The following is a 27584-nucleotide window of genomic DNA, read 5'->3' as shown; positions in this document are numbered from 1 at the left end:
AAGTGTGGTCCAAGTCTCATGTCTTGGCCACGTCGATCATTTGCCAGATCGTTCTGTATCTGGTCAGCCCACCTTTCACACTGCCTTCCAGGTCTTCTTGTACCATTCGGATATCTTACGAACACCAGCTTTGCAGGGTTGTTGTCTGATATTCTCACCATATTCTGCCCATCGTATCCTCCCAGCTTGTGCCACCTTCCGGATGCTAGGTTCGCCGTATTGTGCGGCGAAAACTTGGCGAAATGTATGCAGAAATTTTAAGTTTTCGAATTTTGCCGCTAGGTGGCGCTGTAAGCGTTCAATAAATAAACCCTTTTGTATTATTGTAGGTGGCTATATGCCAAAGAACTTTGTCGAAGACCGCGAAGTGATCCGACGGCTGTAAAAAAAGTTATACCCTAGGCAAAGTGAGGCAAAGTATTGAGATTTCATTATTGATATTATTCCTTTACATGTATTGGAAAAACAACAATAAAGTTTATCCTCACTTTACCTAGGAAATAACTTTTTTCACAGACGTTGGATCACTTTGCGGTCTTCGACAAAGTTGTTTGGCATATAGTCACCTACAATAATACCGAAGGGTTTGATTATTGAACGCTTACAGCGCCACCTAGCGGCAAAATTCGAAAACTTAAAATTTCTGCATACATTTCGCCAAGTTTTCGCCGCACAAACATACTTTAATTGATTACCATAATTTGTTTGCTCCTTTGCAACTATAGTGGTGGCGGTGGTAGTGTTCCTATAGTTGTGGGTCTAATAAGAATTCAATGGGATGCGCCACTATAGGAAGCAATGTTAAATTTTACCTCCATGATAGGATCCGAGCACCTATAGGGTAAATCGCCAATTGTTGCACGGCTAAAAATTCGCCAATTGTTGCACACTCCATAAGAAAAACATGGAGTGTGCAACAATAGGCGAGTTTTTAGCTCTGCAACAATTGGAAAATTACCCTAGTTGGTGAAAGTGATTTATTAGAAAAAAACTGAAATAAACAATGGTTTTTATCTTTTTCCTAGCAAATTTAAGTGAAAAACTACCGATTAACGTTTTCAGACTTTTTATTTTGTGGTTTTATCAATTTTATTCTATTATTTTACTACAAAGAGCTACTAATAGCACCACTATTAGTACATTCACCCTAGTCAACAAAGGGTGGTGCTAAACAGAGAGAAGTAATCAGTATGTTTTATAAGTATTGTTTGGTGTTAATTGTGATGTGTGGCTCGATGATCCAAGGGTTATTAGTTCGACACTGAGGGGAGAAGAATTGCTTTTGCGAATATTATTAAATCGCAAAAGATGCTATATTACGTCGCAATAGTGCACACCGTGCATCGCATAAGATATCGCTTAAGTCCTATAATGCTACTATTTTTCCGTCAATGCACCTATAGCCCAAGTAACCACGGCGCTGAAGCCTTATTGCATGCAGATACACGCTGTATTTATAGCAATCATTACTTTACATGAACACTTAAGGTTGATTTAAAGTGGAATTGGCAATTATGCGACTGTTCTAGGATTATGCCAGTTTAATCTTAATTTGATTCTATAATTGCCCATTTCCACTTTAATCAACCTTAAGTTTGCATGTAAAGTAATGATTGCTCTAAATACACCGTATATCTGCATGCAATAAGGCTTCAATGCCGTGGTTACTTGGGAGCACCTCCACTTTTGTACGCATAATGCACTTTTGTTGCATCTTATGCGATGTAACTATGCCGCATAAAAGAACGAATAACATTGACATAAACTTCATCATAAGTGCAAATGGTTGTCTTGGAGGTTATCGATCTCAATGTAATCTAAACAAAGCGTTATCCTCTTCATGAAAAAACATCAAATCAGTTGCCGTACCGTCGTGCGGGGCTACTTTTGAAAAGCGGGGCTACTTTGTACACTATTGAATATGTTTATGTTTTAAAATATGATTCAAATCTGTTTGATGTCTTGGACTTATAGCAATGTTTTCCCTTTCATTTGATTGAAGTGGTTTTTCAAACAGACCCTTTATTGCATGTCAGGACGCGAAAAAATATTGAATAAACCAAAAAAATATATATAACGTATCAGAACATTTATTCTGTATGCCCTGTTTCTACAGTTCTTAAATTTCAAAGGGTTGATCAATGGAATATTTTAATCGTTACTTACTTACCTTACCGATCAGGCTAAGGCCGGGGAGGCCTCTGCTGTACATAGTAGCCGTCTCCATTCCACTCGGTCCATGGCTGTTTGTCTCCAGTTTTGCACTCTGCGTAGGGTCCGCAGATTGTCCTCCACTTGGTGGACCCACCTAGCTCGCTACGCTCCACATCTTCTTGTACCGGTCGGATGACTCTCGAGAATCATTTTAGTCAAGTTGCTATCCGACATCCTGATGACGTGACCCGCCCACCGCAGCCTCCCGATTTTCGCGGTATGGACGATGGTTGGTTCTCTCAGCAGCTGATGCAGCTCGTGGTTCATTCGCCTTCTCCAAGTCCCGTCTTCCATCTGCACTCCGCCGTAGATGGTACGCAACACCTTACGTTCGAAAACTCCAAGGGCGCGTTGGTCCTCTGCACGTAGGGTCCATGTTTCGTGCCCATAGAGGACGACCAGTCTAATCAGCGTTTTGTAGATAGTTAACTTCGTGTTACGGCGAACTTTATTCGATCGTAGAGTTTTGCGGAGTCCAAAGTAAGCACGATTTCTTGCCACAATGCGCCTCTGAATTTCTCTGCTGGTGTCGTTGTCGGCGGTCACCAGCGAGCCCAAGTACACGAATTCTTCAACCGCCTCGATTTCATCACCGTCGATATAAATTCGGGGTGGCGGGCGCGCTGATTCCTCCCTGGAGCCCTTTGCCATCATGTACTTTGTCTTCGACACATTAATGACTAATCCGATTCGCCTGGCTGCACTCTTTAGTCGGATGTACATTTTCGCCATCGTCTCAAATTTACGAGCTATAATATCAATATCATCAGCGAAACCAAGCAGCTGAACGGACTTCGTGAAAATCATTCCACTCGTGTTTATCCTCGCTCTCCTGATTACACCCTCTGAAGCAATGTTGAACAGCAAGCACAAAAGACCATCACCTTGCCGTAACCCTCTGCGAGATTCGAAGGGACTCGAGAGTGTCCCTGATACTCGAACTACGCACATCACTCGATCCATCGTCGCCTTGATCAACCGTATCAGTTTATCCGGGAATCCGTATTCATGTATAATCTGCCATAGCTGTTCTCGATCGATTGCATCATACGCCGATTTGAAATCGATGAACAAGTGATGTGTGGGCACGTTGTATTCACGGCATTTCTGCAACACCTGGCGGATAGCGAACATCTGGTCTGTTGTAGCGCGTTTACCCATAAATCCGGCCTGATATTGCCCCACGAACTCTCTTGCAATCGGTGATAGACGGCGGCATAAAATTTGAGAGAGTATCTTGTAGGCAGCGCTCAGCAGTGTGATCGCGCGATAGCTCCCGCAATCCAACTTGTCGCCCTTTTTGTAGATGGGACACACGATACCTTCCATCCATTCTTCCGGTAATACTTCCTCCTCCCAAATATTGGTAATGACCCAGTGTAGTGCTCTTACCAGTGCTTTTTTTACCGTATTTTAGGGCTCGCTTGGTAGTTGATCTGCTCCAGCGGCTTTGTTGTTTTTCAACCGGCCAACCTCCTCCTCAATCTCTTGAAGGTCAGGGGCCGGAAGTCTTTCGTCCTGTGCACATACTCCTAGATCTGTTACCACGCCACCTTCGGTATTTGCAACGTCGCCATTGAGGTGCTCATCGTAATGCTGCCGCCATCTCTCGACCACCTCACGCTCGCTCGTGAGAATATTCCCGTGATTATCTCGGCACATGATGGTTTGTGGCACAAAGCTTCTGCGCGAGCGGTTCAGCTTCTCGTAGAACTTTCGTATATCCTTAGCACGGTACAGCTCTTCCATCGCTTCGCAATCTCGTTCTTCCTGCTGGCGCTTCTTCATCCGGAAGACTGAGTTCTGCCTGTTCCGCGCCTGTTTGTAACGTGCCTAATTCGCTCTCGTACGGTGTTGCAGCATTCTCGCCCATGCTGCATTCTTGTCGTATTTCAACTGTTCACATTCGCCGTCGTACCAGTCGTTTCTGTGAATCGGAGTCGCGAAGCCTAGTGCTGTAGCCGAGGTTCTACCTATGGCGGATCGGTTGTCCCTCCAGTCATCTTCAAGTGTAGCTGCGCCAAGCTGCTCTTCCGTTGGTAGGGCCACTGCTAACTGCTGCGCGTAGTCTTGAGCCACTTCTACGTTACGCAGCTGCTCGATGTTGAGTCGCGGCGTTCGACTTCGACGCGTGGTGATAACTGTCGAAAGTTTTGAGCGCATGCATACAGCGACTAAGTAGTGATCCGAATCTATTTTCGCACTACGGTATGTGCGGACATTGATTATATCCGAGAAGAATTTACCGTCGATTAGAACGTGGTCGATTTGGTTTTCAGTTTGATGGTCGGGTGATCTCCAGGTAGCTTTGTGGATATCTTTGCGGGGGAAGAAGGTGCTTCGGACTACCATACCACGGGAGGCTGCAAAGTTCACGCATCGCTGGCCGTTGTCTTTCGATACGGCGTGCAGGCTGTTTCGCCCGATTACCGGTCTGTACATTTCCTCCCTTCCTACCAGCGCGTTCATGTCGCCGACAACGATTTTCACGCCACGCGGCGAGCAACCATCGTATGTTTGCTCTAACTGCGTGTAGAACGTTTCTTTCTTGTCATCGGGTCTCCCTTCGTGTGGGCAGTGGACGTTGATGATGCTGTAGTTGAAGAAACGGCCCTTAACTCTTAACATGCAAATCCTTGCGTTGATCGGCTGCCACCCGATCACACGTTGTCACATTTTGCCCAACACTATAAATCCTGTTCCCAGTTCATTGGTGGTGCCAAAGCTTTGGTAGAACGTAGCCGCTCGATGTCCGCTCTTCCACACTTTCTGTCCAGTCCAACAAAGTTCCTGCAACGCCACGATGTCGAAGTTGCGGGGATGTAGTTCGTCGTAGATTATCCTGTCACATCCTGCGAAACCTAGTGACTTACAATTCCATGTTCCAAGTTTCCAATCGTAGTCCTTATTTCGTCGCGTGGGTCTTTGCCGATTGTAACGAGTCGTTGCAATTAACCGTTATGCATTATAAATGACCTTTTCACCTAAATAAATTGTGGAAATTCATTCACTACTCTAGGAGTTATAATGTCATAAATTTGAAAAACCATGAAAATGTGTATAGAGACGCCCTGCACGACGATACCATATATTCCGGCATTGCTTCCTGCAAAAAATCCAAGGAAAAATCACCTTTTTATAACCATGAACATGTTTTTTCGGACAACAGTAACAATTCTGAAAAAATATTTAAAGCATTTTCCTATATATTTCTGTATTAATTTCCCGTTGATACAATAACGGACGATTCTTTACAATGTTTTCAATTTTTGAAACATAAATAGCTGGTTTTAGCAGACATCATTAATATCGCTGTTTAGTTCATTATATGGATTTGCATTAACTGTGTTTATTTATTTATTTGCTTTATTTTTGTAAATAGTACCCTCCTAGTAGTTTAGCAATTGTTTCTGTTTTTTTTTCTATGCAGATTCTACTCGATTGGATCCCGTTCAGTTATCTACTGATCCTATTCCAGACAACGCATTTTGCTTTGTATTCATTCGTAGTAACTCGTAGTGTCAAATTGGATTTTGATTGCTTTTAGCAATCCCATGTTTCGTAGAACTTAACCTATGTTACAAAAAAACTATCTCTACTTATACAATAACAGTGGATGATACTGCTTGGCATTCTACCCAAAATGTTTGGCACGATCAAAGTTTGTTGGTTGTGCTGCCCTAGTGGTTACTGAAATCTTTGTGGAAATACACCGTTGTTTGTTTTTTGTTGTTAATTGGGCATGTGTTTTACATTACTTTTTTTTCTCCTGCAACATATACAATTTGAAGCGTCCCGTTGTGTTTATTATAGTATTTTTGTTTCAAAATAGTATGTTTTCACTTTGAAAGGAACGATTTTAATCTCTTGTCACAATAAGCGACAAACCTAGTGGTTTCGGTTAGTAACAATTGTGGTTGATTATGAATTACTCAGCTCCAACAATATCATGCCGATCCTGATTTTGAGAGTGGCTTGAAATTCGTGAAATTGTAATTGGTTTTTAGAATGAAAACAATCTGAATAAATCAACGATTGTTTTTATGGAAACTACCTAGATTCCTCTATGAATTAAAAAAGCATACTATCAAGACATTTTATCAACAACTTCAAGAAACCGGTAGCCATCTCGCATCGTTAACCTTAATCAGTTTCCACCTAATTTGCCTCACGTCCCATCAATCATTGTTTGTCTTCGAACAATCCAATAAGCTATCAAAGAAAACCCCCTTAGTATAGGGAAATTATGAACAGGAAATGCTCCATGGAAGCAAAACCGGTGCAAGGAGGAATAAAAAATCCAACTCAGCACCAACTCGTAATCGTTAAGCGTGAAATTATTTCGAACACAATCTTTAAAATGTATTTTTCCCATTTTTCCTGTGCATTCATTCTGTTCATCGAATACCTTTTCAAGCAAGATAGATAAAACACCACCCAACGTTTCGAGCTCAACACATCTAGCTCGGTTTGAGTTGCCACGATGGGATAATAATCCGACGTGCCAGTCAGTGGAACGGGCAAGGCAAAACAATTAAAAGCGTAAAACCATTTGGATTTGAAGTCCGGTATCGGGAGCGGAGAAAGATAAATTTATGCAATTTTCCGTGCAGTGAATTTATACGGATATACGAAACGATCCAAATCGGGTAAATACTCCACTCTCCTCCGACCATCCTCGTGCTATTCAAAGTTGGACGTAATCCAAATCACCGTACACCTACTAATAATAACAGTTGTTTTGTGTTTCCTGCATGAATTGCCTTCGAAATTGATTGTTTTAGTCTGCAATGCACCGTATTGTTGTAATTGAATAGTTCGTTCGTTATACACAAGTGTTTGTCACTTTGAAGCGCGTTAGCTTTCGATTAGTTAATTCACTATATGTATATAGACTTACTTACTGCTTGGTACCAACGCTCGCTATACGATATAGTTACTCTGATATTATATCTTAATAATTTAGTATAATGTATATGTTTATGAACCCTGCTTTCTGTTATACATGTTTGGATATAGATTCGTAGTATCTTCTATCTCGTTAATAATTTGATAGGTCTGTATACCATTTAAGCTAACACTGTTGTTCTACTAAATTCTCTTTTATTTTTGGCTAGCTATATATCTTCCTCGCTGTTTTTAATAGCATTTGCGACTTACAGTTGTCATCCTTGTTGATCCTTTTGAATAGTGATTAGTGCGCACTTAATCTGACAAGCAGAGGAAGCAACGTTGAGCATACAATGCTGGACAGAATGTTGAGTGTGGTTCGAGAAGAATCTGTTGAAAAAAAAAAAACAACAAACAAAGGATTACATTATTGATGTTTTAAGAAACTGTAATAAAACGCACTTAAAATTTATTACCGAGTTCGGTTTTTTTTTGAATGGAACTGCTTACGTGTTTCAAACGTTTTTCAGAAAATTTGTAAGGATTCCTACTGAAATTTCATCAGAGATCCTCTTTGAGTTTCATGCAAGTATTACTCCGCACAAGACTCTTTAGTACATGGTATCCCAACCTTTGTTTCGTGACTTCCCAATACCTATTACTCATATCCTTAGTGAAGTGCATGTCGCAGTACTCCATTACCATTGTAGAGCAACTAAGTATCGATTTTGATACAGTTTTTGTTTTGTTTGCTTAGAAGCTTCAGCAGCTCAAAAAAATTGATAATAAGGTCGCAGTATATAGACTGGAGTCCCCAAAGAATTTTCAGGAGGAATTACCGAAAGAATTCAAGCAGGAATCTGCTGAAAAAATCCCTGAATAAAATAATCCTAAACGAATCTCTGGACGAACTCATGGGGGCATCCCTGAAGCGCCTCCTGGATTAATCCCTGCAGGAACTGCTGTACGAAACCCTTAAGGAATTTCTGCGGAAAGATCTCAGCACATACATAGGAAACCTCTAGAGAGATCCCTGCAGAAATTCTGAAGAAATCCCTGATTGGAATTTTAGAGGAGTACTTGAAGGATTGCTAAGGAGAATATCTGGAGGGTTTCCGGGAATAATTCTTGAAAGAATCCTCGAAGAATTTCCAGGAGGAATCCCCGAAGACTTTCAAGAGGAATCTCCGAAAGATTTCCAGGAGGAATCCTCGAAGGACTGTCAATAACAATCCGCCCAGGAGAAATCCTTGAGATATTTCCAGGGGGAATCTCCGTAGAATTTCCAGGTGGAAACCCCCAAATAACTCATCGAGCAATACCACAAGGATAACCTGGAGGATTTTTTGAAACAAATCCTCGAGGATTTTTTGTAGGAACTTCATGAGGAAATCTTGTAGAAATTTTTATAGGAACTCCTGGAAGCATCCCTGAATCCTCCAGGAAAAAAAAAAACGCCAGAAGTGATCCCCGGTAGAACTCCTGGGAGAATTTATAAATTAACTTCTGGAGGAGTCCCTGAAGGAACTCCTGGACTAATTCCCGATTGACCTTCTGTAGGCATCCCTGAATAAATTACTGGCTGAATTCTCCAAGAGCTATCCTCGCATCCTCCTTTAAGAATTTCTAAAGGATATCCTGAACAGATCCCTGAAGGAACTCCTGGAGAAATCTCGTAAGAAAATTCAGGAAGAATCTCTGAAATAATATCTACATAACTCCTTGAAACTCCAAAAGGAATCTCTGAAGGAATTCCTGGACTAACGCCTCTAGAATCGTTTGTATAAATTCTTGAAGGAAATTCTGGAGGAATTCCTAATGAATCTGCAGAAGGCATATTACCAGCATCCTCCTGGAACTACTGGAATCGCTGACGGAACTCCTGGAGAGATCCCTGAAGAAACGTCTGAAGCAATAACTGAAAGAACTACTATACTGCAGGAATCCTCGAAGGAATTCCTGGATTAATCCCTGGAGGAACTGCTGTAGGAATACCTGAAAAAACTCCTACAGAAATCTCTAAAAGAACTTCTGAAAGAACCTCTGAGAAATCCCGAAGGAATTTCCTAAGGGATCCTTGCCCAAACAACAGTTTGATACCTTATTATGTGGATGATTTTATTTTGGCTTTATGATGGCATTTATAACCTCCTGAAAGAACCCCTGTAGAAACCTTTGAAGGAACTCCTGCAGAAATGGCTGAAGGAAATCTTGGGGTAATTTCTAAAGAAATTACAGAAGGAGTTCCTGAAAGATTCTTAAAGGGATCATTGAAGAAATTCCGGGGAGTTACTCCTGTAGGCACCTTGATTGAACTCCCGGAGAGATTCTTGAAGGAACGCCAGTAGAAATCCATAACTGGAGTTCAAGAGGAATTCCTGGAGAAACTTCTGGGCTGGTTTCTGAAGGAACTGCTAGACTAATCTCTGAAGGACGTCCTATGGGAATCCCTGAAGGATATTCTGGATAAATCACTGATGGATCTCCTGGAGGCCCCCAAACCCTCCTGAAAGCATATCTGAACGAACTTCCGGAGTAATCCCTGAAGGAATACCTGAGAAATCTTCTGAGAAAAAAAAATTCACGATGGAAGAGGCTCTCTGAATCCTCCTGGATGAATCTCTGAAGGAACTCCTGAAGGAACTTCTGCAGAAACCTCTTAGATTTCAAAGACACCTTTGATGGAATTTCAGGAGGGTTTTTTGGAGTAATCCTACAGGAATCTACGGCAGTATAGTTTCTAGGAATTTTGTTTTTATGTTTTCCAGGGGTCTTCTTAAGAAGTTTTCCGACGATTTCCGAGAACTCCACTATTGCGTCTGAAAATCTCCTGATAATCTCTGACATCCCCTGGAAAGCCTCTGAAACGCCCTCTGTTCAATCAAGAAACCTCCAAGACCCCCGAAACGCCTCTGAAACACTTTTAAACCTCACGATATCCGCTGAAAGCTTCTAATACCCCCAAAATGCCTCTGAAAATCCCCGGAACTCCCGACACCTCTGGAAACTCCAAACATTTTTATGAAATTCCTAAAATGTGCATGACCCCCAGAAACGCTCCTGAAACACCATTAAGCTCCATGAACTCCCCTGAAAACCACTGAGATGTGCTGAAACGCACCTGAAAAACACTTGAATCAGCCTGATCTTAAATTCCTCTGAAACCTTCTAAAACTCTCTGCAACGACCCTAGTGTAGGCAGCTACAGAGAAATACGTTTGCTTCACGCTTGGACTTTCTTTATTCTGACATAACAAACTTAAGGATACATCTTAACCTACTACACCTTAAAACCTCCGGGAATCCTCTGAAACCCTAAACCAAGGTTGAAAATATCGTAATGCGATATTATCGCATTCATTTTACTTAACTTTTGTTTTACTTAACTTTTGCTGAAATGAAAGATCTTGGCAATAAACGCAGAAATACTTTAACTACAATGTGGAGGTAATACCTGCACCACCATCAGCATCCCGCTGATGCTTGCTTCGTTCAAAGATCGATCGCTTTGAAACCCCTGTAAACGCCTCTAAAACCCCCTGAAACGAACTAAAACGCCTTCAAAACCTTCCTTAACCTTGGAGCCGATTTTTTTCGCCGCTGTCGACGCAACCTCGCTGGTGTCGAACACGTTTGTTATGCTCGGTTTTATCGCCGGGGTCATATATGACCCCTCCGGCTCCAAAGGGTTAAGGCGAAACTGGAAGCATTTCCTCATTTTTTTGGTTTTTGATTTTTTATTAAATAACGAAGCAATATTTTTAAAATCGGTTTCGTGCACATATAGAGTATGGATCAGGGTATCTTCTGATTTTTTTACGCGGTAGAAAATGTTTTTCGTTTTTGCAGAAACCATTTTTTAGTGAAATTTTGTTCAAAAATGGTTTCTGCAAAAACGAAAAACATTTTCTACCGCGTAAAAAAATCAGAAGATACCCTGATCCATACTCTACATGTGCACGAAAATCGATTTTGAAAATATTGCTTCGTTATTTAATAAAAAAATCAAAAACCAAAAAATGAGGAAATGATTCCAGTTTCACCTTAAGCCCCCGCAGCTTTCAAGATTTCCTCATGTCCCTCTGAACCATTTTTAAACCCCATGAACGCTTTGAAAGCCGCTTAGATTCTTGTCCCAATAATCATTCTAAGACCTTCTGGAACACCATTAAAACGCCGCTCAAGCATCCTTAAGCGATTTAGAACGCTCCTTAAAATCCCCAGGAATCCCCGGAAACTCCCAATATTCCCTAAATTGTCTTTACCCCTTGAAACCCCATGCATCTACCTGAAACCCCTGAAACGCTCTATACACCAAAAACAATTCAAAATCCCCTGAAATATTGTAGGATGCGTTGAAGTGCCCTGAAACACCATTACACCTTCTGAAACTCCTTAAAACTTTTCGGAATGCCCTAAGGGCACCTAAAATTCTCCTGATAACTTCCTGAAATTCCGTAAAAGTCCAAAAGTCTTCCTGAGACTTCCTCGAACGCCCCTGGAACTACCTAAAACACCTTTGAAAACTTCTCGGAATCCCCTGGAGCAGCTCGAATCTACTGATGCTCTAAAAAATACCGGTTAAAATACCTTGAAAGCTTCTGAAACTCTGAAATGCTCTAAAACCCACCTTAAACCTCGTTAACAGTCTGAAACGTGCATGAAACCCTCACGAATCCTCCTGAAACATCTGTGAAAAGCTCTCGAAATCTCCTGAAACTCACTGAAACACTCCTGAAATTCATAGAGACTCTCTGAAATCTTATAAGACTGCCTGAAACGCTCTGAAACTCACCAAAAACACTTTTTAAACACCCTAGAATGCCCCCAGAAACCCCCCGGAACCCCGTTTAAATCTCCTGAAACCCACTTAGACTCCATTAAACCCTTGAAAATCACTTTACTTTTTCGAAAGCGTCGGATCAGTCGGAACGTTTTTCGGCATATTCTAGGCAATACTATCACTTTGTACCTGCGAGGAGCCTCCACGTCCGCTCCGGCCCCGGGCCCCCACTATCTTTAATCCGGGCCTCACTGCAGGTAAAGGAATCATTGTGCATCAAGAATCAAATTGTAACTTACCCCTACTGCTTCCGGTGGACCAGTGGATAACATTCGAATCAAATGACTTCTGTTCCGATTTGTCCACTTCATTCAGACTGGATGAATATTTAGAATCTGTTTAGAGAGAAGCAGTAGTGTGCGAAAGGAACGTAAATTAGTAAAACACAGTAAAGCACTTCCGACAAAACTCTAGCTGGGAAATTCCCTTCTCAAGTGTGAATTTAATTCAATTAGGTGCTGATGTTGCTGGAGGGATTTGGCCCAATTGCAAACTGCAAAAAGGGCATCCGCAAAAAAGGACTGGATAGCGGCTTAGAGTTTTACAATGTAGCTATCTAATGATGATTCACACGTTTTAGCCCCGCTTCGGGGCACATATGTGTGTTTTAAGCACCATTTAAGCATCTGCCTTTCGTGAGAGTGCTTCAAATGAGCAGCATGGAAGTATGGAGCATACTTACTTTTATCAACCACGTGCACGGAATACGAATTGGGATGATGCTGACCACCGCTGTGGGTTCCACCGGGGCCATTACCGGGATGGTATAAACCGTAGCTATCATTTCGACCGTTGCCGGGCCAAAAGTCGTGCAGCTGGGAGTCCGTCGTTGGTGGACCCGGCGATGTCGTTGGAGGGGTCGATGCTGCGAAAGAGTGGAGAATAAAAATGTAGTTTAGGCGATAAGTGTGGTTATAAAAGTGTTAATCAATCATTGAAAGATGGATGGATGTCTAAATCTCAAAATGCGGGCAACAATTATAAATTGCACTCGCATTTTCAACCTTTATTCGTCTATCGTCCCAAGTAACACAAGATGTTTTATATTAGTTTAAAATTCACCATTCATACCTAATGGACTGTATTTTTACTGTATTATTGACTTAATACCGAACACTTATATACTCAAAACAGCGCAAAACATGGCGGCTTATAAAACATCTTACAGGTTGTATAAGATGTATTGTAATACACCAATAGTACTATCATGGTGCATTCTAACCAACTCTTTAATATCGATTGGTTGAAATCAAGTATTTTGTTAATTGATCTACTTGCAGAATATGCATATAACACAATCAGATTCGTAAGTTGCATTCAAGCTAATTTTAAGTGGTACAACCTGTAAAACACATTTATATTGCTTATCATTTCAACTTTTGTAATTAGGCTATTTTAATGTTATATAGCTTGAATAATCCACTTATATAACCTGCTGTTAGTACTGTGAAACTGACGGTATGTAAAGTGAGAAATTGAACACAAAAATGAAAAAAAAAGATAAACAAAAACAAAATAATTTGTTTTCTCGATAATGTAAATAACTTTTCAAACATGAAAAAATATTTCCAAGTGATGGAGTTTTGATGGAGGTATGATATCTTAATATTCCGAACAACGAATTAAACAAAGACTTAAACCTAGTGGCTTAAGCAGTGTTTTATTTGCGCTTCAGAATTTATGGAGAAACTTATAATTTCACCCGTGCATAATTCATGCGCCACTAAGCTGAGTTCAAAAAATGAGGCCTAAATCAGTCGTTTGATGCGATTTTATTATTTTCTTAATAATCCACACGAAAACGCAATATGGCAGATAATTTATGGAGCATACAGTGCCGTTCAAAATATTTTGAATAATGATAAGTCAACAATCATAATTGTAATTGAGTTGGTTCATTACTGACTGACTATGATTTATGGAAAAACGAGTATCATGAAACGAAATGTTTTACTCAATATGATCAATAAACTTAAATTATAAGATTGTAATCTGGTTACATATTTTAATTTGTGTACTGATTTATTTGCTCGGTACTGTTATTTGTCTCATTTTTTTTCGCGGAGAAACAGAAAACATTTCAACGATTTGGTCGTTCCAATTCAGAAATAGGTTGAAATTGCTTTGAAATTATGTTTTACGAGCAACACTAAAACAGATTTAGCAAGTAATTGTTATAACGTTTATAATACGTCTTGAAAACATATTCTCTACAAACATACATATTAGTGTATTTTGCGATCACCATTACAACCTGAAAATAACTATATTACAACTATTTTCCTGGTCTGGCTAGACCTGTCAAAACGTCACAATTTAATCAACAATAAAAACAAATCGGTCTGCTGAAAGTCCACAAGTTCGGTTATGTTTTATAAATTCCGCCGGATTTTGCAATTCGCAGTGACCCATCATCGATTAATCTTCATCCGGAACAGCTCCTTATCGATGAATATGTTCATGAGTTAGGAGAATTGGTCAACATCTTGGCAACGCGATTATTGACATCGAATCACATGATATTGGAGGTCTCGGTGGATGATGTGAGTAGATTTTGTCGTAAGGATCCTGGCTGCTGATTTGAACAATCTAATGAAACAAAGCACCAGATCAAGTTAACCGGCCGAATGCTTTTCAGATTTGTGACTGTTGAGTTAACAAGTTCATGAAAGTAGTAGATTGTACAATTAATGGAACGTTGTGGAAGGGTATATGATAAGTGGACCGGGTGAAGTTACAGCCGCAGCGTTCAGAAAAAAAAGCGCGGAGACGCGTTCTTCCTGGAAACTAAGCTAGTTGTTCAACTGTTGATAGCATTGGAGCCTAACCGGGACTACTCAATTTTGACGAATTTTCTGCCGTAGGTATATTTACCCCAACAGCAATGTGATGGTCTTCATGAACAAATCGCATAACCCAACAGACACGACAAGATCACCGCATTATCAAATCGCAAAGTTTTACCAAGTGTAAACATAAACATTGATGGTTGTCAAAATTCAATAGGAATTTATGGCTAATGTTCTATAATTGTTGAATAATTGCATTATCAACATATTTCTTCATGTTTTGAAGCCATGTATATTTGTTTGCTCTTTTGTTACCAGTCAACGCAAAGAAAGCTTTAAAAAAACACCAGATGTTTTCTGATGCTCTTATAATGCAATTATAAATCATCTTTTAAAATTTTCATTTCCCAAGATGTTTTCTGTGTTACTTGGGGTTTTATGCAACGCTCCCAAAAGTCCAGCATCCTTAATTACTGCAGAAGTTTCTACAAAGAATTATTTTAATAAACCTTTAGAAGCCTTTCCAGAGTTTCTCTCAGAAACTTGTGATTGTGATAATATCTCAAGGCGTTTTCCAAAAAAATCTGTCAAAGATATTTACAGCAATGCCAGTAGCACTCCTTCACCAATGCCGGAACTCCTTCATAAACTTCTTCAGGTCTCCCGACATTAACAAAACGCGACACGCGAGACAAGCATAACACTTATCGTTCTTACAATCGTCAAAGTGTTAAAAAATACCTTTGTTGTCGACCGGCTTTGGGTGGGATGTTACCCATCCGGGACAATGTCCGACTGGCTAGGTTCAGGTCTCTCTTTGTTTTTTTTTTAAAGAATTTATCCAATAATTACTGCAGGAAATTCTCCTGTGGTTCCTCCAAGAATATCCAGTTCAGTTTTTCAAGTAATTTATGAACATTTTAGGAACTTATTTAGAAATTCCTGCAGGAATTCTTCAGAGGTTTCTCCTGAGAAATTCTCAAGGGAACCCTTTTGAAATTTCTTGGATTAATAGATATATCCAAGGAACGCTGCTGAGATTTATCCAGATATTTTCAAAAGAATTCCTTCATGGATTTAACAAGGCCATTTTTATGAGATTCACCTTATGATTCCTGCTTTTTCTACAGATTTTTTTCTGTAATGCTTTCAAAAAATTTCTCCAGGTATTATGTGGAAATTATTCCAGAAACTCAATTAAAAACTTTTTCATGAATCCCTTTATGAATTCTTCCGGAGAGATGTTCACCGGAATCCTTTCAATATTTCTGCATTATTCTTTCTAGAAAAAATACCTACTGGAATCCATTCTAAAAGTCTGGTTTAAATGCTTTGAGAGATTTCTTCACTAATGTCCGAAATCTTTCCTCCCACAATTCATCCAAAGTATTCTTCACAAAAATTCCATCACGAACTCCACAAGCGATTTTTTATTCAGAAATTACAACTGAAATTATCCCGAGAAATTTCGGAAGAACATCAAAATTGTCATCAGGGATTTCTTCTTGCCAAGGGCTCATCTAGAGATTCCTAAAGGAATTCTTCTACAGGTTTCTCCATGAATTTCTTCAACGATTCCAGCAGCAATTTCTCCAAAAATGTCTGCAGGATTTTATTTTTCAGGGATCCATTATAACAGTCCTCCGAGTATTGTGTTCTAGACATTTCACCAGTGATTCACATTTTTTTTCATAAGATTTTTTCAGAAATTTCAGGTTCTTTCATAATTTCAGAAATTCTAGTGGTTCTTTCTGGAATTGACTGAGAATCTTAAAGGAGTTTCTTTGGAGTTTTCATCGGAGATGCCTTCAGGGACTTTATCTTCCCGTAACGTGGGTAGATCACCTTAAAACGGTGCGTTACGGTGTAAGATCTGCCACATTGCATTAAATTTTAATCTTGCTACTTTCCTACCTAAAATAGTAGCATTCCAGATTAAAATTAGATGTATTTTTGAAATGTTTATGTTTTGTTTATAACTACTAATAAACCTTTTGTTTCGGTAATTATATTGTATAATAATACTATTTTTGAAAATTACTATCTGTAATCAGCTTATCACTTATGCCTTATTCAGTATTAATTACTTAATTCTTTATTCTCTTTTCAGTGAATCTTACCACCATATCTAGACAACTAATCAATATTTTTTAGCAAATCATCGTACACATCATCATATGTATTAATATATGCGAACATGTTCGAATATCTATATCGTTACCTGGAAGCGTTTGGTACGGGAGGTCCTCGCTTCCATCTTTCCCCTCGATTTCAAGGTGTAGAATGTTTTTCAAATATTGACTATGTTGAAATCGTTCTATCCCTTGAAATCTTCTCTGCGGTACATGCTGCGCAGTTGGCCTGGCCGTTAGACAAGAAAAATGATAGACTTCAAAGTCTCCATTTCCAGGATGCATTCAAGTAATGGCTGCGTTAGTGTGAGATAAGATTAGATTAGATTAGATTAGATTAGATGCCTTCAGGGACTTTATCAACAATTCTTCCACAGATTCCTTTAGTCAACTCGGTTAGAAATTCTGTGAGGAATTCCTCCAAGGATTTGTTTAGATATGCTTCCGAAAATTCTCCTTTGGGATTCCTTAAGGAATTCCAGAAAGTTCATGCAGGAATTCCTCAGGATTCGGCTCCATGAATTTCTTCTGAGACTTCAGGAAATGCCAATTATTTAAAGAAATACTCCAGGCATTCCGAGCTTCCTCCACAAATTTCATCAAGAAATATTCCACGATTTCTTTTGGAAATTCCACTGGGTAAATTTACAGAAGTTTTACCGAAATTACTTAAAAAATTCTTTCAAGAAATTCGTTGAAATTGCTGTCAAAATTCCTTCGGGGTTTCTTTTCGGAATATCTCCTCGGACTGTTATGGAATTTTCAGAGATTTCATTAAACATATTTTCCAGAAATTGCTTTATCAAACCCGGCCGGAGATTCCGTTAAGAATTTCTTCAAGAATATTTTTAAGAAAACCTCTGGGGATTCATTTAGATTTTTCTCGAGAGACTCCTCCAAGATATACCCTAGAGATTCGTTGAGGTCTTTTCTTCAGAATTACTCTAGAGATTTAAGATTTTTCCCACAAATTCTATCTTGAACTACACCTTTCGAGAATTCCTTCAAGAAATACTACGTAACTCCAGGAAATCATTTCTTCAAGAATATCTCCCAGGGTTCATTCAGAATTTTCTCTAGTGGTTCTAGTTAAATACTCTAGAGCTTGCTTAAAGAGTTTCATCAGTGATTCTATCCGGAATTTTTCCTGAGTTCTTATAGAAGTTTCTTAAATTTCTTGAGAGATGGATGTTATCAAGAATTTCTCTAGAAATTCATTTTTCATCCTCATCAAGAGTTTCTGTCAATAATTTCTTCAAATATTTCTTCAGAGGTTCCTCTGGGGATGCTTCTGGAGACTGCCACAGGAATTTTTTTAGTATTCTTTCAAGATTTATTCAGGAATTTCTCAAGAGATTCTTTCAGAATATCAGGAAATGCCCCAGAGATTCTTCTAGGAAAACCTTCAGGAATTCAGGTACTACTGAAATCCCCTCGAGAACTTCCCCAGGAATGTTCTCTCAGCTTTCCCTGATATTTATTATTATTCCAGGAATCCATTTGCGGATTGCGTCGTTAGGCCTCCTAGGTAATTCAGGAGTGATTTACCCAGAAGTGAGAGATTTCCCTAGAAATTACTGTCGGTCCTGTAAGTGTCTTTTTCTAAAAATAATGAGAAAATTTTCAAAAAATTGTCCTAGAACAGAATTGAAATATCTGGAGCAACATTTGAAAAGGGCATACAAGCATTGGTAAACAATGACTTCACACGTCGCTCCTGAGCCCCCCTCAGCTTACTCACACAAACTAAGACCGTTATCAGATAGAGCAAACATCGATCTTTCGGATAACGGTGTTCATTTGCTTGGGCCGGCTGCTGTTAGGCCCTACGAAGCGTTTTAGAAAAAAAGACACAAGACCTCTTGGGCCCTTTTCAAATGTTGCTCCAGAATGTCCGTTTTCATTATATACTGTTTTTACCAAAACGGATTGCGTGAAACAAATTGTTTTACATTTTTCGTTTTTCTCTATACAGCATTTAATTTGGATTAACATTATCCAATGCCTAATTTATATCAGCCCTTTGTTACAAAGATAAATTAGAATGTAGTTTTATAAGATTTCAAGCGAAAAATTTCATCACCGTGAGCGATAATTATTATTATTATTATAATCGATTATAATCGATCCCTCGCTTCATAGCATGATACACTTATATGGTTGGTGACGATTATTTATCTGAATTTTATCCTTTTTTAATGCACAAAAAAACCTTCATAAATTCTCGAATGTTTTCTGAAATTTATATACAGAAATATTTTGAAAACTTCTACACAAACTCCACCAACAATGTGTTCAAAAATTTCCAGGAACATAGATATACGTAAGATAGTTATTCAGTTTAAGTTTCTCAATAAAACAATAATATAGAACGAGCTTACCATTTGATAGGCATACATCCAATGATCAACTGCTGACCGAATGTGAGTTTTAGACATGAGCCGCAACCAAGCTATCGAGCTGTTGAACTACCACACATTGATGAATGCCACGACGCTGTATTGGCATGCTCTCAGATGCCAAGAGAAATTTGTTACTAGGGGCTGTTACTCCCTCTTTCAGTATGCTCTTTCCACAGAGAAACAGACGTCACACTCTCTTTGCTTCCCATCAATCATCTTTTCAACGGCTGATTCAAATATTCAGTAGTAGGTCAATCTATAAATCGCGGCGCTGGTATCGTTTTTGCTCCTGTTTGACGTTTGCTCACTACCGCCATCTAGTGGCGGCCCGGCCAAACACAGTACGTTTAGAATTGGGCGATTGCGTTTTTATGACGATGTTTTTTTTAATGAAATTTGTTCTAAGTGTTACGTCTGTTTCTCTGTACTCTTTCTTTTGTTTATAAATAAGAATGAGTAGAAAAGAAGACGGTTGCGCACGCTCAATTTTAAAAAATTGGATGTAGGGTTTTTGTCTAAGTCCCGTCCGTCCAAGCACCGATCAATAATGATCGAATTTTCTCTTGCGTCTCACTCGCATCACCAATTTGGAATCAATGACTAATTTATAAATTTGCTTCGTCATCATGCATTTTTTAAACAATATAATAAAATAATAAGATTGAATTATTTTTCTTCGAATTCTGTTTCTGCCTAGGCCACGTCTATTGTGGGCGCAACTTGAATTCAATTCTCGGCACAAGAATCTCAAAAATCGGTAGAATGCAATTCAAGTTACCAGTTTCACGGGCGGGAGTTGTTGTGGTGAATTCTGTGAAACTGGCAACATTGCATGATTCAGAAGAATAGATTAAGATAGAAAAGTGAGTCAGACGGCAGGAGGTATGACCCTTTCGTAGTTTCGGAAATCTACACTAGAATGTAAGTAAATAATTGAAATTGTAAATATTTAATAGATTCATAAATCAATTATCATTTCAGCATTGAAGTTGCTTAACTAAAAAAACTGCTTTCAAGAGGTGTAATTAATCCGAAGAAAGATCGATGAGATTTGAATTACCTTATGAAAACTAAGTTGCCTGGTCATTGATTGGCTCGGTAGCTTAGTTGGTAAAGCACTTGTCTAGCGAATAAGGGTCGTGAGTTCAAATCTCACCTGAGCTGTGGATTTTTTCCCAATTTAACCAATAACACTAGTTTACAGCATTTTTGAACTCGGTAAGCTGATGATCATTTTTGGTATAGAATCATGCCCTGAGTTCGAAAACGCGAAGAAAAAAAAATACAGTAGAGCGGAAATTTTTTCGACTTTCCATAGGGGCTGTCCATTAAAGGGAAATTTTACGATTTTTCGACACCTTCACCCCCCCTTGTAAGATTTTTTGTATGAAAACCCAAATATTTTTGTATGGCGCGTAAGATTTCTCAAACCCCCCTCCCCCCATAAACCCTTACGTAATTAATGGACAGCCCCATACAAGGTTGATGATTTGAAATCGGTTTTTGTTCTATTTTTAAGCAAAGTCGCTCACTTCACATATCTCATTCTCCGTAATCAATGCTCCGATTGAGCTGTGTACTAACATCTTATGTGAATAGAATATATCGATTTCAAAATTGGAACTTACAGAACTATACTTACACTTTCAAGAATCTCTAGTCGCCCCTAACCTTTTAGTTACTCCAGCAAAAACCCAACCTCGAAAGAAAAAGAAAAGAAATCGAAAGTATCCTCTCCACCGTCGTCGAGTCGTCTCGCAAAACAAGCCCATAAATAAAACAAGATAATCACATTTATAACGCAAATAAATCGAGGTCCTCCTTCATCCAATACGCCGGGAGGGTCCAGTGCGACTTGGCGGCAGCAGACCGCCAACTCCCATGCAAGAAATGCGGGCTTCCAGAGCGATTTCTGCCTGCACCGCAAAGCGAAAAATCTCCACCGAACGAGGGTCGACATGCCTGGAGGTGAGTTGGAAGATGTTGACTGGGTGGTGGCGGACTGGCTGGGGTTTTCCTTCTGGGCTCCTTTGGTGGAGCATTCCGAAATTCCTAGAACATTTCTTCGAGACGGCTTTATAAGTGTTTGTCGGGTAGGAAAGATGCCAGGGTCCAGTACCAGTGTGGAATGGTCCACATCTCGGGGGTAGCAGAGGGATGGAGTTTGTTTCTGTTTGCGGTTCATGACGACGTTTGGTAGCAGATTTTCTGGGACACTTGCTTAACTTTTGATTTATGGCCATCAGTTTAGTATCAATAAAGAAATGCTTAACATTTTATTGGTTTTATGTATCAGAGATAACTCGGTGGGTTGAGCTGGGCTAGAATAAAAGGAGAATATTGTTTGCTTCTGAAAAGTATCAACGCGATGGACACTCCTGATCAAAAGTTATAGGAACACCCTTTGATAGGGTATATTGACCAAATGCTTAGAGTATTTTATGGGGTTGTATTTCACAGGTGCAAGGTTCAACACCAAAACTTCAGAGAATTGTTTCAGTCCTGAGCACCCATGGTGGGGTAAAGGGCCTAAATGAAAAACTTGTGCGGCTAGCGCAGTTCTACAAGAAAGTCACGGAAAAAACGATCTTTTTCTAATATTTATATAAATGTCACGGACTACTTTCGAACAATTCCTATGATATTCATCAATTGGCATATTTCAAAGGGAGTCCATGATATTTACCTTAAATATTAAAAAAGAACGGGTTTTCCGTGTCTTTTTTGTACAGCTGCACTAGCCGCACAAGTTTTTCGTATACACAAACCTCCATTTAGGTCGAATCCATTTAGGTAAGATCCATTTATTTATTTATTTATTTGACGTCAATCAGATTGTTAGTTACATAAGTAAGCTTAGTTGTACATTTTATATTGCACTATTCCATTTAACAATATTTATTAAGTTCCTTGGTTTTGATTATCATAAAAGATTTTTTTCAATTTTGTCCGAGTCCATTTAGGTAACGTTACCTATATAGAATCTGATTGTGGTCAGAGCAGTTGGAGTGTTTTAGATTTGGGATAAGTTTGGTTTAAGGGATTTTTGTTGCAAGTGGAGTCAAGAAGAGTTCAGGGCATGGCCAGGGGGGGCGGCAATGAGAGGGGATGGGGTTGGTTTGGGATTGGTTTCTTAAGGTTTCTTTTTTCAAGGTTTCTCAAGAACTTTCTTGAGCATAAGTCATCGAATCTACACGCATAACTTGTGTGCTTAAATGGTTGAATAAAAGTCATGCTTACACAGCCTCATGTCTCATGCAACACCGAAAACGCTTTCGAAAAGCATGAGTAACGCTTCTGATTTTCGCCAAAAGTCATGTGAAGCTTTATGAAAGGCCTTCGAAATCCATCTAAACCCTCGGATCTATGTAACGCACCTTAGACCCTCAGAAACCCCCGAAAACGCCTACGTAACGCCCGAGTAATGCCTATGAAACTCGCCAAAAATGCTCTGAAGCTGCCTGAAATGCCTTCGAAATCCCCCTAACTTTCCCTCGGATCCCATGTAACGCTCCTGAGACCCTCAGAAACCCTCTAAAACGCCTACGTAACGCCTAAATTAAGCAAAAAATATAGGGTGAAATATGGAAAAATGGGTCACTTATAAGACTCAGCACTGCCTGAACTCTTCATCAGTCTATTCTGTAAACACAATAATATCAGGATTCTTTACAAAACTGCTCTGGCAGCTATTCTGTAGAGCATTACGTCAACACTATATAAAAAGAATCAGAATCTGATTTAGAGCGATATTTTCACTAAAATTGTAAATGTAGGGTGAAATAAGGTAAAATGGGACTCTTTTTGAACTCAGCACCACATTCCATCACCACCTTCCAATTCCGTAAAGATAAAAACATCAACTTTGTACTTTACTTTACAAAAAAAAAATCATCAGAAACGAATTTAGGGGAATATTTTCATTTTAATTATAAATATAGGGTAAAGAAGAGTAAAATAGACTATTTCTTGAACTCAGCACCGCATGCCATCACTATCATTAAATTCAGAATAGATGATAATATAAAATTTGTCGATTAGTTAGTAAAATATTCTGCAGCAAACTAAATTATAAAGATCTGTTTGCGATATAACTTATATAGGGTGAAATGGGGTAAAATGGATCATTACTCAGACTTGTCACAGCATGACCCCATCATCTTTCAATACTGTAGAGCTGGTTACATCCCAAGTGTCCAATTATTAGCTTAAATTATTGCAGCAATCGAAGATATAGACGTTATATTCATCAATATTACTAATATAGGGTGGAATGGGGTAAAATACGCCATTTCTTGGACTGAGCATAGCATGATGTCATCGTCATTCAATTTTGTAGATAAAATAGCATGAAATTTCTTCATTCATGTACAAAGAAATCTGAATGAACTGAAGTTACGGACATATATTCAATAAAACAATAAATATAGTGTGAAATAGGGCAAAATGGGTCACTTATAAGGCTCAGCACTGTATAAACTCTTCATCAGTCTATTCTGTAAACATAATAATATCATATTCGTCCATTTATAAACAAAAAAATCTGCGGCTTGAAGAGTTATGCAAGTATACCCATTGAAAACGGCTGATTTAGGGTAGAATGGGGCAAAATGAACCCCTTCCCGAGGTCTGCACAGGATGAAACCATCACCATTCGATTTATCGGCCCATTTTTCATGGCAAATGCATTAATTCGAGCTTCAAAACCAGCGGCTTCTAAATAGGTCCGATTACGGGCCCGTTTATGCCCACTGTGGCGTCCTCTCCTGAAACTCTCATGAATTCCCACTGAAACCCCGCATAGCCTCCTTTAAATCTCTAGCTAACACGCCCTTCATAAACTTCTTTGCAATCTCCAAATCCATTTAGGGAACGTCCATAAATTACGTCACGGAAAATTCTCATTTTCAATCCCCCCTCCCCCTATGCCATACTTTTTGTATGAGACCTCTGAATGTTTTATATGGGTCATCACACTTTGCTGAACCCACCCCCCCCTCCACCTAAAAGCGAGACGTAATTTATGGACGTTCCCTTAGTTCATGAACTGAATCCATTTAGGTAAAAAGTCAATAGGCGGTTCCGACTCGTTACCTAAATTGAGGTTTTGGTGTACCGTATTTTCAGGTTGAGCTTCTAAAATGAGCTGGATGTAGTTGAACAAAATGACATTTTCAGCACTGCCCAGGTATTCCTCCTGAAGTTCTCCGGGAATTCTTCCAAGAGTTCTTCCGCAATTGCTTCAGGAATTCAAAATGAATTTCTCGGGAATTCCTCCAGGAGTTCCTCGGGTAATCTTCCAGGAGCTCCTAGGGCAATCCTTAAGGAGTTTCTCAGGAATTCCTCCAGAAGTTCTTCGGAAATTCCTTACTAATATCTCCGGGAATCTCTTAAAAATTTCTCCGGAAATTCCTCCAGGACTTTACCAGAAACTCCTTCATGAATTCCCCGGGATTTACTCCAGGAGTTCCTCGGGAATTCCTTCAGGAATTACTTGGAAATCCCTCAAAAAGTTCGCCATGAATTGCTTTAGGAGTTCTCCGATAATTCCTCCAAGAGTTTCCCGGGAACTCCTTCAAGAAATTCCCGGAAATTCCTTCAGGAGTTCCCCGGAATTCCTCCAGAAGTTCTCTGGGAATTACTTGAGGAAATCCTTAGGATTTACTCCTGCAAATTCCTCAAAGAGTTTCCCGAGAATTAATTTAGGAGTTCCTCGAAAATTCCACTAGGGGTTCCCCAGGTATTCCTCCAGTAGTTCGCAGGGAATTCTTCCAGAAGTTCCCAGCGATATCCTCCAGAACTTCCCCGTGATTAACTCCAGGTATTTCCCGGGAATTCCTTCAGGAATTTCCTCGAAATTTCTCAAAGAGTTCCCCGGGCATTCCTCTAGACGGTCCCAGACAATTCCTTCAGGAGTTCCCCTGGAATTTTTCCCGGAGTTCCACGGAAACTCCTCTAGGAATTCCCCGAGATTTACTCCAGGTGTTCCCCGGGAATTCCGTCACGAATTTCCTGGGAACTCCTCCAGGAATTCTAACGGCGTTCCTCCAGACGTTCCCCGGGAATTCCTCCAGGAGCTCCCAGAGAAATCCCCTAGGATTTCCCCAGGAATTCCCCCAGAAATTTCCCCGGATTTACTCCAGGTGTTCCCCGGGAATTCCTTCAGGCATTTAATGCGAATTCCTCAAGGAGTTTTACGAGAATTCCTTCAGACGTTCCCAGAGAATTCCTTCAGTAGTTCCCCTGGATTTCCTCCAGGAGTTCCCGGGAACTCGGCCAGGAAATCCCCTTTATTATCTTCCCGGGAATTCCTTCAAGAATTTCATTTCGTGATAAACCAGGAGTTGAACCTTAGAAGTTTTGCAACCATCAGATCACCAAGAAAGTTTGAAATATGGTGTTTTATATTTAATTAGAAATGTAGAACAATCCCAGCAGAGATTAATAAGGATTCGCAAGAATTCTTCCAGGAATTGCTTGGGAATTTCTTCAGATGTTCCTCGGGAATTTCACCAGGAGTTCTCCGGGAATTCCTCCAGAAGTTCCGAGAATTCCTCCAGGAGTTCTCCGGAAATTCCTCCAGGAATTCTCAGGAAATTCCTCCAAGAGTTTCCCGGGTATTCCTCCAGGAGTTTCCCGGGATTTGTTCCAGGAGTTTTCCGGGAATTCCTCCCGAGTTCCCCGGGAATTCTTCCAGGAGTTCCTCGGGAATTTCTCCAGGAGTTCCCCGGGAATTCCTTCAGGAATTCCCCGGGAATTCTTCCAGGAGATTTCCGGGAATTCCTCCAGGAGTTTCCCGGAAATTCCTCCAGGAGTTTCCCGTAAATTTCTCCAGGAGTTCCCCAGGAATTCCTCCAAGAGCTGCCCGGGAATTCCCCAAAGAGTTTCCCGGAAATCCCCTTAGGAGTGCCCCGGATATTGCTCCAGGAGTTCCCCGGGAATTCCCCTACGAGTTAACCGGGTATTACTCCAGTAGTTCCCTGGGAATTCTTCAAGCAGTTAACCGGGAATCACTCCAGGAATTTCCCGGGAATTTTCCCAGGAGCTTCCTGGGAATATCTCCATGAGTTCCCGGGTATTCCTCTAGGAGTTCTCCGGAAACTCTTCCAGGAGATTCCCGGGAATTCCTCCAGGAGTTCCCCGGGAATTCCTCCAGGAGTTCCCCGGGAATTCCTCCAGGAGTTCCCCGGGAATTTCTCCAGGAGTTCCCCGCAAACCTGGAGGTTTCCCGGGATTTCCTCCAGGAGTTCTCCGGCAATTCCTCCAAGAGTTCCCCGGGAATTCCTCCAGGAGACCTCCGGGAATTCCTCTAATTCTCGGGAATTCCTTCAGGAGATCCCCGGGAATTCATCGAGAATTACCCCAGGAGATCCCCGAGAATTTCTCCAGGATTTCCCTGGGAATTTTTCCAGGAGTTCCCCGGAAATATTTCCAGGAGTTCCCCGGAAATATTTCCAGGAGTTCCCGGGAATTCCTCCAGGAGTTCTCCGGAAATTCTTCCTGGAGATCCCCGGGAATTCCTCCAGGAGTTCCCCGGGAATTCCTCCAGGAGTTCCCCGGTAATTCCTCCAGAACTTCTCCGGAAATTAATTCAGGAGTTTCGCCTGGGAGTCTATGCTCATATCAAACGAAACGCAGCCATTGATGAACGAAGATGACCCCCCTTTCACATCAAGTCTTTTTGGCCTGGTAAAAACGACGACGATCAACTGATTTCTCTTCATCTCGGACGAGTACGAACAACGTACAATTATTTGACGTAGCCAGTCGGACATTGTCCCGAGGATGGGTAACATCGCACCCGAAACCGGTCGACAACAAAGGTAATTTTAACCCTTTGACGATTGTAAGAACGATAAGTGTTATGTCTTGTCTCGCGTGTCGCGTCTTGTGAATGTCGTGTACCTAGTTCTTACGTTAGCAAAACTAACCAATAAGTGTTGAAATGCAGGCTACAACCTCTAAGTGCTTTCGCCTTTATGGCCGTCTGGTTACGAAGAAGAGAATGTTACAGTTGCATATTCAGTTTCTTACCCGCTGCAGAAGAAGAGGCCTTACACCAAATTTTATCCATATCAAAGCATCTGTTATTAGTGAAGCAAGTGAAAAAGCCGTCAAAAGTGCTAAAAAGGCTTGGCTAGTTGAAGAAATAAGGTTCAAACATAAGAAATTATCGGAAATAGAAGAGCAATTATATCCCCTCCATCTGCAATTACTGCGGCAATCAGAGTTCCATACCGCGGTTGAGTGTGTTACACATAGATGTGTAGAAGAGAAGAAAAAGTGTTGGCAAGAAGTGATGAGTAATGTGTAT

The 27584-nt window shown here is 40.2% G+C and overlaps 1 protein-coding gene across 1 annotated transcript in view; it reads right to left on the bottom strand.

Annotated features, from left to right (window-relative positions):
• Window positions 1–5406: 5406 nt before the first annotated feature.
• The window catches only part of LOC115264937 (lachesin-like), a 378560-nt gene continuing 356382 nt past the window's right edge, over window positions 5407–27584 (bottom strand). Inside the window, exons 9-11 of the mRNA XM_029869087.2 lie at window positions 12630–12812; window positions 12187–12282; window positions 5407–7494 (exon numbers count right to left, since the gene is read on the bottom strand). Coding sequence (XP_029724947.1) covers window positions 7409–7494; window positions 12187–12282; window positions 12630–12812 — 365 coding nt within the window. The 3' untranslated portion in view covers window positions 5407–7408. The remainder of the gene's footprint in view (window positions 7495–12186; window positions 12283–12629; window positions 12813–27584) is intronic.

The sequence above is a fragment of the Aedes albopictus genome, chromosome 2 (genome assembly GCF_035046485.1).
Source record: "Aedes albopictus strain Foshan chromosome 2, AalbF5, whole genome shotgun sequence".
NCBI classification, from domain to species: domain Eukaryota; kingdom Metazoa; phylum Arthropoda; class Insecta; order Diptera; family Culicidae; genus Aedes; species Aedes albopictus.
Note: the sequence above shows the minus strand (reverse complement) of the source record. Positions and strands in the feature narration are given on the sequence as shown.